Source organism: Malaya genurostris, chromosome 3, assembly GCF_030247185.1.
Source record: "Malaya genurostris strain Urasoe2022 chromosome 3, Malgen_1.1, whole genome shotgun sequence".
NCBI lineage: Eukaryota > Metazoa > Arthropoda > Insecta > Diptera > Culicidae > Malaya > Malaya genurostris.
In genome coordinates, this window is record NC_080572.1 from 208,815,711 (window position 1) to 208,829,125 (window position 13,415).

Genomic DNA, 13,415 nt, shown 5'->3' on the forward strand with positions numbered 1-13,415 from the left:
TTAGGATTTTCATATTCACAACGCCGAATTTCTAGGCCTGTCGTCTAGGTATCTAACTAACTTTTCGGTGTGCTTGAAAACTCCTCACAAGTGATGACGTGTAATGTCGGCATCGGAGTGAAAAATAAAAAAAAACGCAGGAATACTTCAAAAAACTTGAAACTTTCTCGGGTTGAAAAGATTTCACACGTCGGAAAACTTTGGCGACCCCCAGAGGAACTGGAAGGTGAATAAATATATCCATTACATGGAGCGCAAAGCAAAAAACGAAACGGGTTGATGGGAGACTGAAAAGTTTGCTGCACCATGTTGAACCAAACTTGGAAAAGAAGAAAACTTGTGATATGCACGAGTATGGCAATGCACATAACGAGAAAGTTTTTCGGATTTTTTTTTCTGACTATCCCTAACTTACAACTACAGAAGTTTGGGTTTTTTGGAAATTTCGATGCCACCCAAAGTGGCGGAATTTTTTTAAAGGAGAAGAGTGAGTAAAGATTTATTCTAAGATTTAAACATGGAGCGCTGGTGATTTTGTCTATCATTGAATGGCAATGGCGAACTTAAATATTTAAATTCCGTTAGATGTCTTCGATTCGATGTGTATTCCAACCGATTGTCTAATTTTACAGCTGAGAAACGAATATTGTGAGCTCTCATAGTCGTTCCGTTTAAATGTTGCATAAATTTGAAACCGTCTTTTTTCTCTGTCTCTCTCTTTTTCACAGACTTGCTACGAAATGGAACGATACCTGAAGGATGAGCCAAAACTGCAGACTTTCAAAAAGCTACCAGCCGATTTAGACACACCATGGGACCTGTTTGCTGCGCCCGGGCCGATAGCGGGCTGGAAAGTAGAAGTAGATTCTTACTGTATAGAAGAACTAAACTTAAATGATAGAAACTCCGACTTACACTCGAGCTCGTCGTCCTCCTCCTCCTCGTCGTCATCGCCCTGTTCCGGATCGTGGGACAGCAGTTCATCGCTGAGCTGTGCAGTGGTGATGAAAAAAGAGCGCCTCGATCCAGACGACGACGATGGTAACAATTCCGACAGCTATGACGAGCAGAGTGAAAAGTTTGGCAAAATCTCCGTGCACCATCATCATCACCACCACCCGCAGAATGCGATCGAGCTACGGTTAGTGGCACGAGCGACGACCTCCGACCTGTTACCAACGTTAACACCTCCCTCGTCGCCGGAATCACACCTCAGTATAGGCAGCAAGGGCATTACGACACTGGCGGCAACCGTGAAAACCGAACCGGAGATTGCACTGCTAGATCATCAGGGCATCCTGAGGGTATCGACAGGGACGCACATACCCCGGAATGCGATCGTCCGGCTGACGACGTCCAGCAGTAAAGGTGGCGTCGGGTTAACACGGGTGATACAGGTCAGTCCCCAGCTCCAAGCTGCCATTGCACAGCGGAGTTCCGCGACGTCATCCAGTGCGCCATTTTCATCAGGTAGGTTACCGGCAATTTGGCTATTTGGTTTTTCCTATAGTCTGCATTATTCTTTCCTATCCCACAGTGACAAGCTCGAAACATCACCAGCGACAGCACGATCACAGTCCGGATTCGAAACGACGGATACACAAGTGTCAATTTCTTGGCTGCAAAAAAGTGTACACCAAGAGCTCGCATCTGAAGGCACACCAGCGAACGCATACAGGTTAGTACGTTTGATTTAATCACGTATTCATTCTGCATAGAAAAAGTCACAAGAAAGAATTTCATTTTGTTGATTGTCCGTAATTCCAAATTTAGTTTACCGAAAGTTACAAAATTATTTCTAATTAATGCAGGTCAAAATACTGAGAATTAGGCACATTTTTTTTCTGTAGTTAGCAAAATATGTCACGTGACCTTCCGTCATTTGGGAACAATAAGCAGTGGATAGGGGGGACTCCTAATGGCAACAAACTTTACCGCATTCTCTGGTGCCATCGTAGGTACGGACGTATTTTGTCTGACATGTTCCTTGAGAATGGAATTCAATCTTCATCATGATTGAATTGAAATGCTATTATGCAAAAAAAAATGTACTCACATTGTGAACACACCCACTGCTCGAGTATCGAGCATCTTGCATTCAGCAAACAAGAAAAGAGCCGATGCCGAAAGCATCGCTCAAAATTCAATTGCCAACGATGGCATCGACAATCGACGACTATGGCCAAATGGGAAAGGAACTCTTCTCTGATGCATGTCACATGACGGCTGGAAAACCCGATATGAAGTGTGTTACGTCTCCGGCAGTACGACGAAGGTGACGCGTGGATACCCCGTGGATAGGACCGAGACCGAGACCGAGACCGGGGCTACCTACGACGTTACATCGAAAGTTTACCCTTTTGCAGGAACTGTTTGTATACTTTCATTGAAAAATTCAACAATATTTACTGCTAGCAGAGTTTCCACTCCTTGGGCGTTTTGTCAACCGTTCGCCGTCGCTGGAAAGTTTTCCGATGCTTCCCGAAACGGCGATGTGGGATGCTCCCGGGAAGCTTTGCCTTCCCCAATGCCTTCAAGCATGTACAATTTACTGCAACATAAGCACTTTTTGAGTAATGGAACAAGGATTCGCGCTCTTGGCTCGGATCGGTTCGGTGGTGGAAAATCTGTCGCGGTACGATGCTTTCGTTACACTCGATTGCTCTCTCGATTTCCTGTCCTACTCACTCATGTATTTTTAAATGTCTTCGACGTTTAAGGGTTTATTTGCCACACATCATGATCTATGGTTCCGAGTTGATGGATGGCCAAAGCGATGCCATGCAATGTTGAATCTTTGCTACTACAATTCTACATTTTGAACGAAAAACAAGACGTTTAAACTGTATCAATTTGAAACTAATTAGGGTACTGTAAAAGTTATCGTAGGTCACTGAAAAATTTAGCACAGTCTTTTTGAATTTAATTTTAGGAACATAGTTTTTTTTTTGTTTTAAATAACAATTGGAATCTGAGTTAAAATTAAATTATTAAGTTTCAAATTGGGTGTTTAGCCACAAGTGGTGACTTTTCAGGCCTATTATATACATGATTTGGTTGTTACCATGAAGACATCATTTGCTTCCGCAATTCTGTGATTTTTGTGTAGGGAAAATTGTAAAAAAGTATTGTGTAATGGGGGAAAGGAACTTATAGACTAACTTACTAACTAATACAGGGAACGAATCGATTCAATTAAAGATTGCTTATAATATTATGTGACATTACATCTAATGGTTCTATATTTGTGAGTCTGTGTAACTCATTTGTACTAAACCAGGGAGGACGCTTCAAAATCATTTTCAGAATTTTATTCTGAATCCTTTGAAGCGTTTTCTTCCTGGTGGAACAACAACTTGACCAAATTGGTACTGGATAAAGCATGGATGGTCTGAAAATTTGTTTATAAATTAACAATTTGTTTTTTAAACAGAGCTTAGAATTTCGGTTTATAAGAGTTTAATATATTTATTACACTTTACGTTAAACCTAAGTATATAGCTTGATCAGACCATGTCAATTCCAAGCCATTCAATTTGATAATGTGATTATTGTTTGGTTTAAGAAAAGAAGCTCTTGGCTTATGAGGAAAGATAAATAATTACGTTTTTGCTGCATTTGGTTTAATTTTCCATTTTGACAGATAATCACTGAAAATATTTTAACTTCTTTGTAGGCGACTGCAGATCATTCTTAGATTTCTACCTGTGGCTAACAGACTTGTGTCGTCACAGAATTAGCGATTTCTGACAACCAACGGGTAGATTTGGAAGATCAGAAGTGAAAATATTATACAAGATTGGAGCTACGCTCGAAACCTTTGTGCCAAACACTGTCGAATGCTTTTTCTATGTCTAGAAGAGCAACTCCAGTGGATAACCCAGAAGATTTATTTGCTTTTATCATGTTCGTTACTCTGACAAGTTGATGAGTAGTTGAATGTTCATGACGAAATCCAAACTGCTCTGGTAAAAAAATTAAATTCTCATTTATATGAGACAACATTCTCAACAAGATAATTTTTTCAAAAAGTTTACTAATAGAAGAAAGTAAGCTAATTGGTCGATAACTTGATGTTTCTGCTGGGTTTTTATCAGGTTTGAGGATGGAAAGTTTTTCCATCTTTTTGGGAAGTAAGCTAAAGAAAAACACTTGTTGAAAATTTTAACCAAGAGTCTCAAGGTAACATCGGGGAGATTTTTAATGAAAATAGTAAAGATTCCATCATTACCAGGAGCCTTCATGTTTCTAAGTTTCCTAATAATTGACTTAATTTCATCAAAATTCGCCTCAGTTAAGTTTATCTTGTAATAACACTTGAGTTGAAACATGATCATAATTCAATGAGACTTCATTTTCAATAGGACTCACAACTTTCAAATTAAAATTGTGGACACTCTCGAACTGCTGAGTAAGTTTTTGAGCTTTTTCGCCATTTGTAAGAAGTATTTGATTTCCTTCCTTGAAAGCAGGAATGGGTTTCTGAGGTTTCTTAAGAACCTTAGAAAGTTTCCAGAAAGGTTTAGAATATGATTTAATTTGTTCAACTTCTTTAGCGAAATACTGATCCTAAAACTAATCTGACAAGTGACTGTTAGACAATCTTTTATTCATATTTCGGGATAGATGAAAGTCGAAAACATTGGAGCAGCTATTGAATGTTCTGCTCATACTGAAAAAAGGGATCATTGTAACCACAATTTGTTCTTGCAATAGGTAAACTCAGGAAGCGATGAGAGCGTAGATTATGTCGATAAATGTCCAGATTAATTGCAGAAGTTCGGGACAATCGATAGTTTGTGGCATTTCCATATGAAGTTGAGATCATTGAGGTAGAGTAAAAATAAGAATGATCCTAGGTGACTGCCTTGAGGGACTCCAGGGTTGATAGTGAAAGGCACTGTAATGACATTTCGCGACCAATTTGATATGACTGGAGGCAATTTAGCAACGATCCACTGAAAACAAGTCTATTGAGTTTTGCTACTGGTGGTATATTTTGTCAAAGGCTGCAGAGATATCAGTGTAGATTGCGTCAACCTGTAGGCGTACTTGTAGAGATCGAACTATAAAATAAGTGTAGCACAGTAAGTTTGTTGCAGTTGATCGTTTTGGCATGAATCCGTGTTGCGTTTTTGAAATGCAGTTGTTGCTGTTGGTTGGGCTTCATGGAACCCTAGTTTCAAATAATTTATATGCGGTGTACAGTGCGGCTATACCTCGAATAATGGATACGTCAGCTTCATTTCTTAAAAACTTTAAAGTTTGAACAGTGCTACGGGGACTCTGCTCCATTAGAAATAACGATTTGTTGGTGGTATGTTTAGTTTAAACGTGCTCATATTGACACTGAAGATGCTAAACGCTCCTACCGGCCAAATGAGGTAATTACACCGGAAACCGTGAAAAAAGGCCACCAAATTAATTCTGAAGACTGTAACTCGCAATTGCGTGAGATAGCTGACAGCTACAAAATAAAAGTTTGTGTGTACACTATTTTGCTTGACCATGGATCAAAATTGTGGTGGACCAAAAACGACAATGATAGCCAAAGTTGCCATTTGTCAGTCACGTCGAATGACCCTGAAAGACTGACTAAAATAATCGTCAACTGTAAACTGTACTGTGAAAGTGACTGTCAAATGAGATACTCGATAGTTCTATGACCAAGTAGAAGTATACTCAATTAGTTTTTGTTTTCTTTTTCATTTTCCTATTTCCTGTTAAAGTAAAAAAAAGAAAGAGAGTACATCCAAACCTCCATTTACGTAATAATCGGGACTTCGTTAATCGAATTATGTTTCCTTATTTATGTATATTATTGGATATGTATAATGTTTCTTTTTGCACGGTATTTTTTCGCACGGTTTTTTATACACGGCTTTTTTACACGGATTCCGGAATTAACACGGTTTTTATTTACGCGGTTTTCGCAATTAACACGGTTTCTGATGAGAGTTTGAAAAGCACTGTCATTTGTTTTTTGAGAAAAATTAAAAAAAGGGAATATGTTGTCTGTAAGAAAACGATTATAAGAGCTAATTTATAGTTTGAAAGTTAACTAAAATCATTTACTTCACAATTCACGAGATCATCGACTGTCGTTCATAAAATGATTAATCAGTCTTCAAATCTTCAATCCCTGTCGTAAATTACACGACAACGTCTCTTTCGCTCAGTTGTGGTGTATGATGTCAGCATCGTCATTGATATCATCGAGAATTTTGTAGCGTTGAATAGTCGGGTTTACTAATCTCTTCAACTCTTCATCATATCGAGCAGTACAGTATTTTATACCCATTTGAATGATATAACTATAGTAGTATTATGATTTACCCCAATAAAATGAGTTGCTTCAGCAAGACACATAGTAATACCTTTTCTAATTTGATGCATATTCATCTCTATGAATTCTCCTCTTTTAATTTTGTAGCTGCGTGCATAGATCTTCATCACATACCCATGTCTTCCCATTCAGTTTAGTTGAAAATGGCTATTAACATCGTTAGTGTTTACTACACATCGCAACTTCGGAATTGAAAAGAACTTATTCTCAAGCTTTATTTGCAGTAAAAGTGTTTATGGGTGGTATTAGCACTTCTTTAGTCGAACGTTCTAGATTGTACGTATTATCGTTCTTCTGAAAACCGAATTCATTAAGCAGAAGGTATGAGCCACTTAGATTAATTAGCTTATCGTACAACGTGTTTCCTGAGTGTTCTAATTTTAATTTGTCATCCAATGTGTTTTATCAAGTATGACTAGACCTTCTCGTAATCTCAGGCTGGTTTTTAGATTTCCGTTTTTATTGAGAAAAAAAACAGTTACATTTTATCAAAAACTAAACAAACAAATAACCAAATCTACGGTTTTTGGAATTATTACGTCAAATTTTCCACGCGGTTTTTTTTGCACGGTTTCCACAATTAACACGGTTTTATTTTACACGGAATTTTGAACACGGTACGTAACCCCCGTGTAAAAAGAGACGTTAGTGTAATGGATAACTATGGAGCAAAAACTATTAGTATTTACAGGAAAAGGATGTTCTAGATCGCATCAATTTCCAAGATGGTGACTTCCGGTTCATCGATATTCGTTACAAACCATCAAATACCAAAAACGGAAGTCGAAATCTTTTAATTCAGAACCACATCAAGCATCGTTTTCCAACATATACTCATCAAACCCGTTCCGAAAATACCCATATTCGTATTTTCGGAACGGGTTTGATGAGTACATGTTGGAAAACGATGCTTGATGTGATTTTGAATTAAAAGATTTTGACTTCCGTTTTTGGTATTCCCTGAAAACTCTTACAATATGAGTCGATATTACTCGTACTTCTCAAATACCTTCACAATATGCATATTTTCTGAACGGTTTTCATGAGTAGGCATTTATATTTTTGAAGCAGTAGTATAATATCTGCGGCAGATCCAAGTTATAGCCGGAATTAATAAAAAAAAACTAAAATAACAGTCAAATCAGATTATAAAGATTGTTGAAACTGCTGAACAAGTGCCCTAAATTAAGCGAAATTCTACATATAAAGAACTGAAGAAGAATTTAGAACAACCTCAAACATCGTTTCCGACATCTACTCATCAAACCCGTTCCAAAAATACCCATATTGTAAAAGTTTTCAAGGAATATCAATAAGCCGGAAGTCGCCATCTTGGAATCCAGAACCACCTTAAACATCGATTTTCAACATGTATTCATCAAACCCGTTCCGAAAATACCCTTTATGTAGTAATTTCCATGGAATGTAAATGAGCCGGAAATGGTTTTCCTTGTATGCAAAAACCTCTTTTTACGAAGTAGGTTCGTCAAAAGAGTTTACGTTATTTGGGATTCTGTTCGTAAAAAGAGTTACATAAAAAGAGGTAACTTAAAAATGGTAACGTAAACTATACTCAGTCAGTTTTTGTTTTCTCTTTCAATTTCCTATTTCCTGTTAAAGTAAAAAAAGCAAGAGAGTACATCCAAACCTCCATTTACGTAATAATTGGGACTTCGTAAATCGAATTATGACGTAAACAAAGTTTACGTTATTTGGAATTTTCAACGTAAAAAAGTTTTCCTTATTTATGTATATTATTGGATATGTAAAGGGTGATTTTTTAAGAGCTTGAGAACTTTTTTAAACAATAAAACGCATAAAATTTGCAAAATCTCATCGGTTCTTTATTTTAAACGTTAGATTGGTACATGACATTTACTTTTTGAAGATAATTTCATTTAAATGTTGACCGCGGCTGCGTCTTAGGTGGTCCATTCGGAAAATCCGCTTTTTTATCGACAAATTTTGTTCAGCGATGAGGCTCATTTCTGGTTGAATGGCTACGTAAATAAGCAAAATTGCCGCATTTGGAGTGAAGAGCAACCAGAAGCCGTTCAAGAACTGCCCATGCATCCCGAAAAATGCACTGTTTGGTGTGGTTTGTACGCTGGTGGAATCATTGGACCGTATTTTTTCAAAGATGCTGTTGGACGCAACGTTACAGTGAATGGCGATCGCTATCGTTCGATGCTAACAAACTTTTTGTTGCCAAAAATGGAAGAACTGAACTTGGTAGACATGTGGTTTCAACAAGATGGCGCTACATGCCACACAGCTCGCGATTCTATGGCCATTTTGAGGGAAAACTTCGGAGAACAATTCATCTCAAGAAATGGACCGGTAAGTTGGCCACCAAGATCATGCGATTTGACGCCTTTAGACTATTTTTTGTGGGGCTACGTCAAGTCTAAAGTCTACAGAAATAAGCCAGTAACTATTCCAGCTTTGGAAGACAACATTTCCGAAGAAATTCGGGCTATTCCGGCCGAAATGCTCGAAAAAGTTGCCCAAAATTGGACTTTCCGAATGGACCACCTAAGACGCAGCCGCGGTCAACATTTAAATGAAATTATCTTCAAAAAGTAAATGTCATGTACCAATCTAACGTTTAAAATAAAGAACCGATGAGATTTTGCAAATTTTATGCGATTTATTGTTTAAAAAAGTTCTCAAGCTCTTAAAAAATCACCCTTTATAATATAATGGATAACTATGGAGCAAAAACTATTAATATTTGCAAGAAAAGGATGTTCTAAGTCGCATTTGGGTGTCGAGGTTTGGGTGTACTAATATAAACATAAATCGATGAAGTTCACTATTTTTTGCAAAAAGTCATCGGACTTGAAGTTTATTGGAGTAAATGAATATATTTCAATGCAGTGTTGGTGATTGCCGAAAATTTGACAGAAGCCGCTATACTGCTATCTATATTGTATACAACATTTTCAATCCGGTAGAAGATGCTACAAGAACTCGAGCCTCTCAATGCATGAACCGTGAGAGAATTTTGCTACATTTCTTCGCTCCACTTCATACTCTGAGTATTTCACGCCCTTAAAAAAAATTTACAGTCTGATAATGATCATTGTTGTGTGGAATTTCCCAAGAGAGAATCGCAGGTTGACAATTATCGCAGAAAATCGAATCGATGATTCAACTTGATGATTCTCATACTAGGTTACAATATTTCAAAATCCTTGTGTGGAGCATTCACAGACATTTTCATAGACACAATTTGTACAAAGGTTATATGTACATAGTTAGAATAAGAGGCAATAGTAAAATGATTCTATCGCAATCATCAACTGCCTGTATACAATCGGATCGCGAAACGAGAATAAGCGACCGTTTGTTGCTTCAGAGAGGATCCCCACAGCAGCGTGCTAACCTTTGATTCTCAGAAATGTCATCGAGAGAAACTCGCTCTCGCACTGGTGTCGATTCTGTGTTAAATGAGCCATGTCGGGTTTTTGTTATTGCTATGATATCCGTCTCTCTTTGATGGCACTGATTCAATCGTGTGAAGAGTTGCTGGTGAGCGTTCTTTGATACGATAAAAGCCATCCTTGTTTCAATGTTTATGTTGTTCAATTATTATTTAGTCATATTATAATCATGCAGTGACAGGAAAAATTGAGATAGTATCAATTGCATCAGCAATCAATGAGCGTCCTGACGAGTAAAATGTCGAGAGAATTTTAGTTTTGACGCACCGGCTCTCAGACACTCAAAACATGGTGATTTGTAGAGCCTGGTTGGCAGCTGTCCAGTGACAAAAGTTATTCAATCTTTATCGTACCATTTTGCTAGTTGATAGTGACAAATATTAGCTTTGATGATAACCATGAGGAAATTGCACGAATTGGCCATAAAATTGCTGTCACACCCACCATGTTCACAGAATATGGCCTTCAGTGACTACTACCTGTTTTTGTACCTAAAAAAATACTCCAAAGAAGGAGATTCTACTCCAACGTCATCGCTCCACCTCGAGAACACTATTCTTTACCTAGCTGAAAGGATTACTCCAAACCTAATTGATCGATTTTAGTAGAAAAATTACCAAATACTGCTTGGATGTATAAATCTGTAATTCTGAAAAAAAAACTTGTGATTTTACATCCTTTAAGATGTACATAAATGGAGTGTCATATTCCACGCAAATTTACATACCAAAACACGTAATATTTGTGTGATTTGAAAATTAAATTAGGTATAAAAATGAATTTTTTCATCATTTGACAAGTTAGGTCTTCATGAATTGCATCGTATGTGGGATTAGGTCAAACAACTTTCTAAGGACACCAAGAAACGATTACGGTGTTCTCTAAACGTACATCAAACCAATGTTGAGTTAAATTCAACCAATTGTTTAAAATTTCTTCCAATGATTTATAATAACTATGTTAACTTTTAATAACAGCAAACAATGTCTTTGAAACCGATCTGATCAGATACCTCGTACCTGAACATAGGATGACATCGCTGATAGTCATTTGTCAGAAGTGATTAGCTTCACATACAGAAAGGTAAACAATCTTTCAACCCGCCCACATTGCGTCTCGAGTTTCGCTTCAAATTTGTCAACCAAACACACGTCGTCTCATCTTCGTGTAGGTGATTCTGGGAGAAACAAATCCTCCCGTGATTGCTAATATTCCTCCTGGAGGGTATCATCAATATTCCGTTCATCCGTCGTCTACGGTCGGTTGGATCCGTTGCACATATCCCAGCACCAGAGCTTCGTAATAGCGACTAGTCACGGATCATGAAGCATGATGGAGGCTATATAGTGCACTCTTACGTATTCGGATCATGTGATCCATACATTGCCATCCATAAATCGACTTGAAGCTTGGTCCGAGGCGGTCGGGTTCTCAGATGACAGCAATTTCTATTATTCTATTGCAGCAGCGATTTGCCGCACCCCGTTTCCAAGTGCCGGGTAGGAGGGGGGGCGGTGGACGTCGTCGTTTTCACCGTCGCTGCAGAAATGATGCTGGAGCGTCTGTTCGAGTGTCTCGTGTACACACGATAACTCCAGCCAAGCGCCATCCCCGGAGTGCACTCTCGGGAGGGGAATGCAAAACACCACCCGGACTGGTACCTACACGGAAACATTATTTCATAAATATGATATAGTTATTATCACGAGACTCCATAAATATAATAAAACTGTGTACCGAGCGTGATGCGCTTCCGTCTTATGCTCGCTAGAAGATGCAGCAGCTGCTGAAGCCAGCAAGGATCCACACAAGGAATCAACTGTTTAAGACCAATTCTGGTTCATTGTACAAACATACACCGAACCGTACAATCCATTTTGCAGGCGATGACTGAGGGATTGACTTTAAAGCTCCGTTGAAGTGGTTACTAGTTGGTCGTCCTTAAACTGATGCCATCCTGAGTAGAAACAGGAATCGAAAAATTATAAACTTAATCGCAATCCAACGTCATGCAGAGCAGATGCTTGAAACGTGGAAGATTAACGATCGTAATGGGACCATTTGCCAGGACCGACATATTTTCTGTATGGGAAAAATCAGTGCTCACCACTAGATCTACAGTAAATCTAGGACTAACTGGAAGACAAAGGAAATGCATTTGTGCAAAGTGAACAAGCTTAGCGGAGCAATCCGGAAACGTGCATCGTGGAGTGCGAGATTCAATATTTATTTTCCTGTACATAGCTAAAATTATCTTAGTTATGAATAATGCGACACGCTCGTGGATCGCGTGGGTGCCGGAGGTGTTAATTGGAGCATATTGTACGTGGAACGTGTTTCAGCATTAGTGTTATTACTTGTTCGCGACTGGATCCGACTATGAGTGAGAACAGGGACACTTGCTTGCTGTTATTCGACGACGCTTGGCAACTGAAGGAAAGAGGGGCGAAAATTGGCCGGTCTGACCGTCATGTAATAACAGTTCGAGGCGTACACAGGAAAAGGAATGGATGGTACTCATGAGTCTATCTTTTGTGCAGATTAGCTTCAGTGTCGATGCTGAATGGCGCAAATTCATGTCGAAAACAATGGATTTAGCCATGTCTGCAGTGTGAAACGTGTGCTAGCACAATGATATCGGTCCCACAAGAGAATTCATTTCAAATTACATATTTTGCTGCTGTTCTTCTGGCGTAAACCGGACCGGGACCATTCGCAGAAGGCTCCACCATTCCAGCTCCAGTAGGATCATTAATGGATTTTTCACTGAACGCAAAAGCACCACCATTACGGAGTGGATTAAATTACGGTTGTCCAGATGAAAATTTTACCTAACCACTCGATAAAACTTTGGTTTGCCTCATGAATTATGCGAAGTGTGACGTCCTCTGGACGGGATTTAGGAGGGTTGAGAGACATATTATAATATGATAAATTATATCAATCATGGAAGAGGGACTCGAAGCGAAACCGTAAATTCAACCAACCCCAAACAAACTTCTAATTGATCTGTTTTGTCGGTGGAAGGTTTTTGTACAGTAGCATTAGAACAGAACATTAGAATGTTGATGATACCGCCAGGAACACATGTTGTGTTCATTGAGCCAGCGATCATGAACGTTTCATGATTTGGAAATTTTCTAACTACGTAGTAAGTCGTTTCACAATATTGACTAGCTACTTTGTGACGAAGTTTTTCTCGTGATTTGAGAAAGGTTTCTTTTGAAAATAACAATTGCTTTTTCAGGTGTTTCAACGCAAAACTTCTCCCAATTCGCTGAATTATTGAAATCCATCATCGATGAATAGACCTACTTAGCAAAGATAATAAGATAATAACCACTCACACCAACATATCGGTGCACTATGAGCGCCCTACTTATAAAACATGGACAAAAACTTAGTGAAGTGAATGAATTTTAATTATTACATTGATCGAAATGTATTTCTAAATATATTTTTTGATACCGAATTCGGCACTATGGGGGTGAAGGATGATGAGATATATACGAGTTATAAATCTAAAATACACAAAATAAATGAATTTTACGAACAAAAATGAATTTTACAGGTCACCTAATTCCTCATACGATTCAATTCATAAATACCTAATTTGTCAAATG

At 38.4% G+C, this 13,415-nt stretch overlaps 1 protein-coding gene across 2 annotated transcripts in view; it reads left to right on the forward strand.

Annotated features, from left to right (window-relative positions):
* The first annotated feature begins 730 nt into the window (after nucleotides 1–730).
* LOC131439135 (Krueppel-like factor luna) overlaps nucleotides 731–13,415 on the forward strand; it is a 140,268-nt gene continuing 127,583 nt past the window's right edge. For both annotated transcript variants that reach the window (XM_058609797.1, XM_058609798.1), the window contains exons 1-2: nucleotides 731–1,470; nucleotides 1,538–1,678. In XM_058609797.1, coding sequence (XP_058465780.1) covers nucleotides 741–1,470; nucleotides 1,538–1,678 — 871 coding nt within the window. In that variant the 5' untranslated portion in view covers nucleotides 731–740. The remainder of the gene's footprint in view (nucleotides 1,471–1,537; nucleotides 1,679–13,415) is intronic.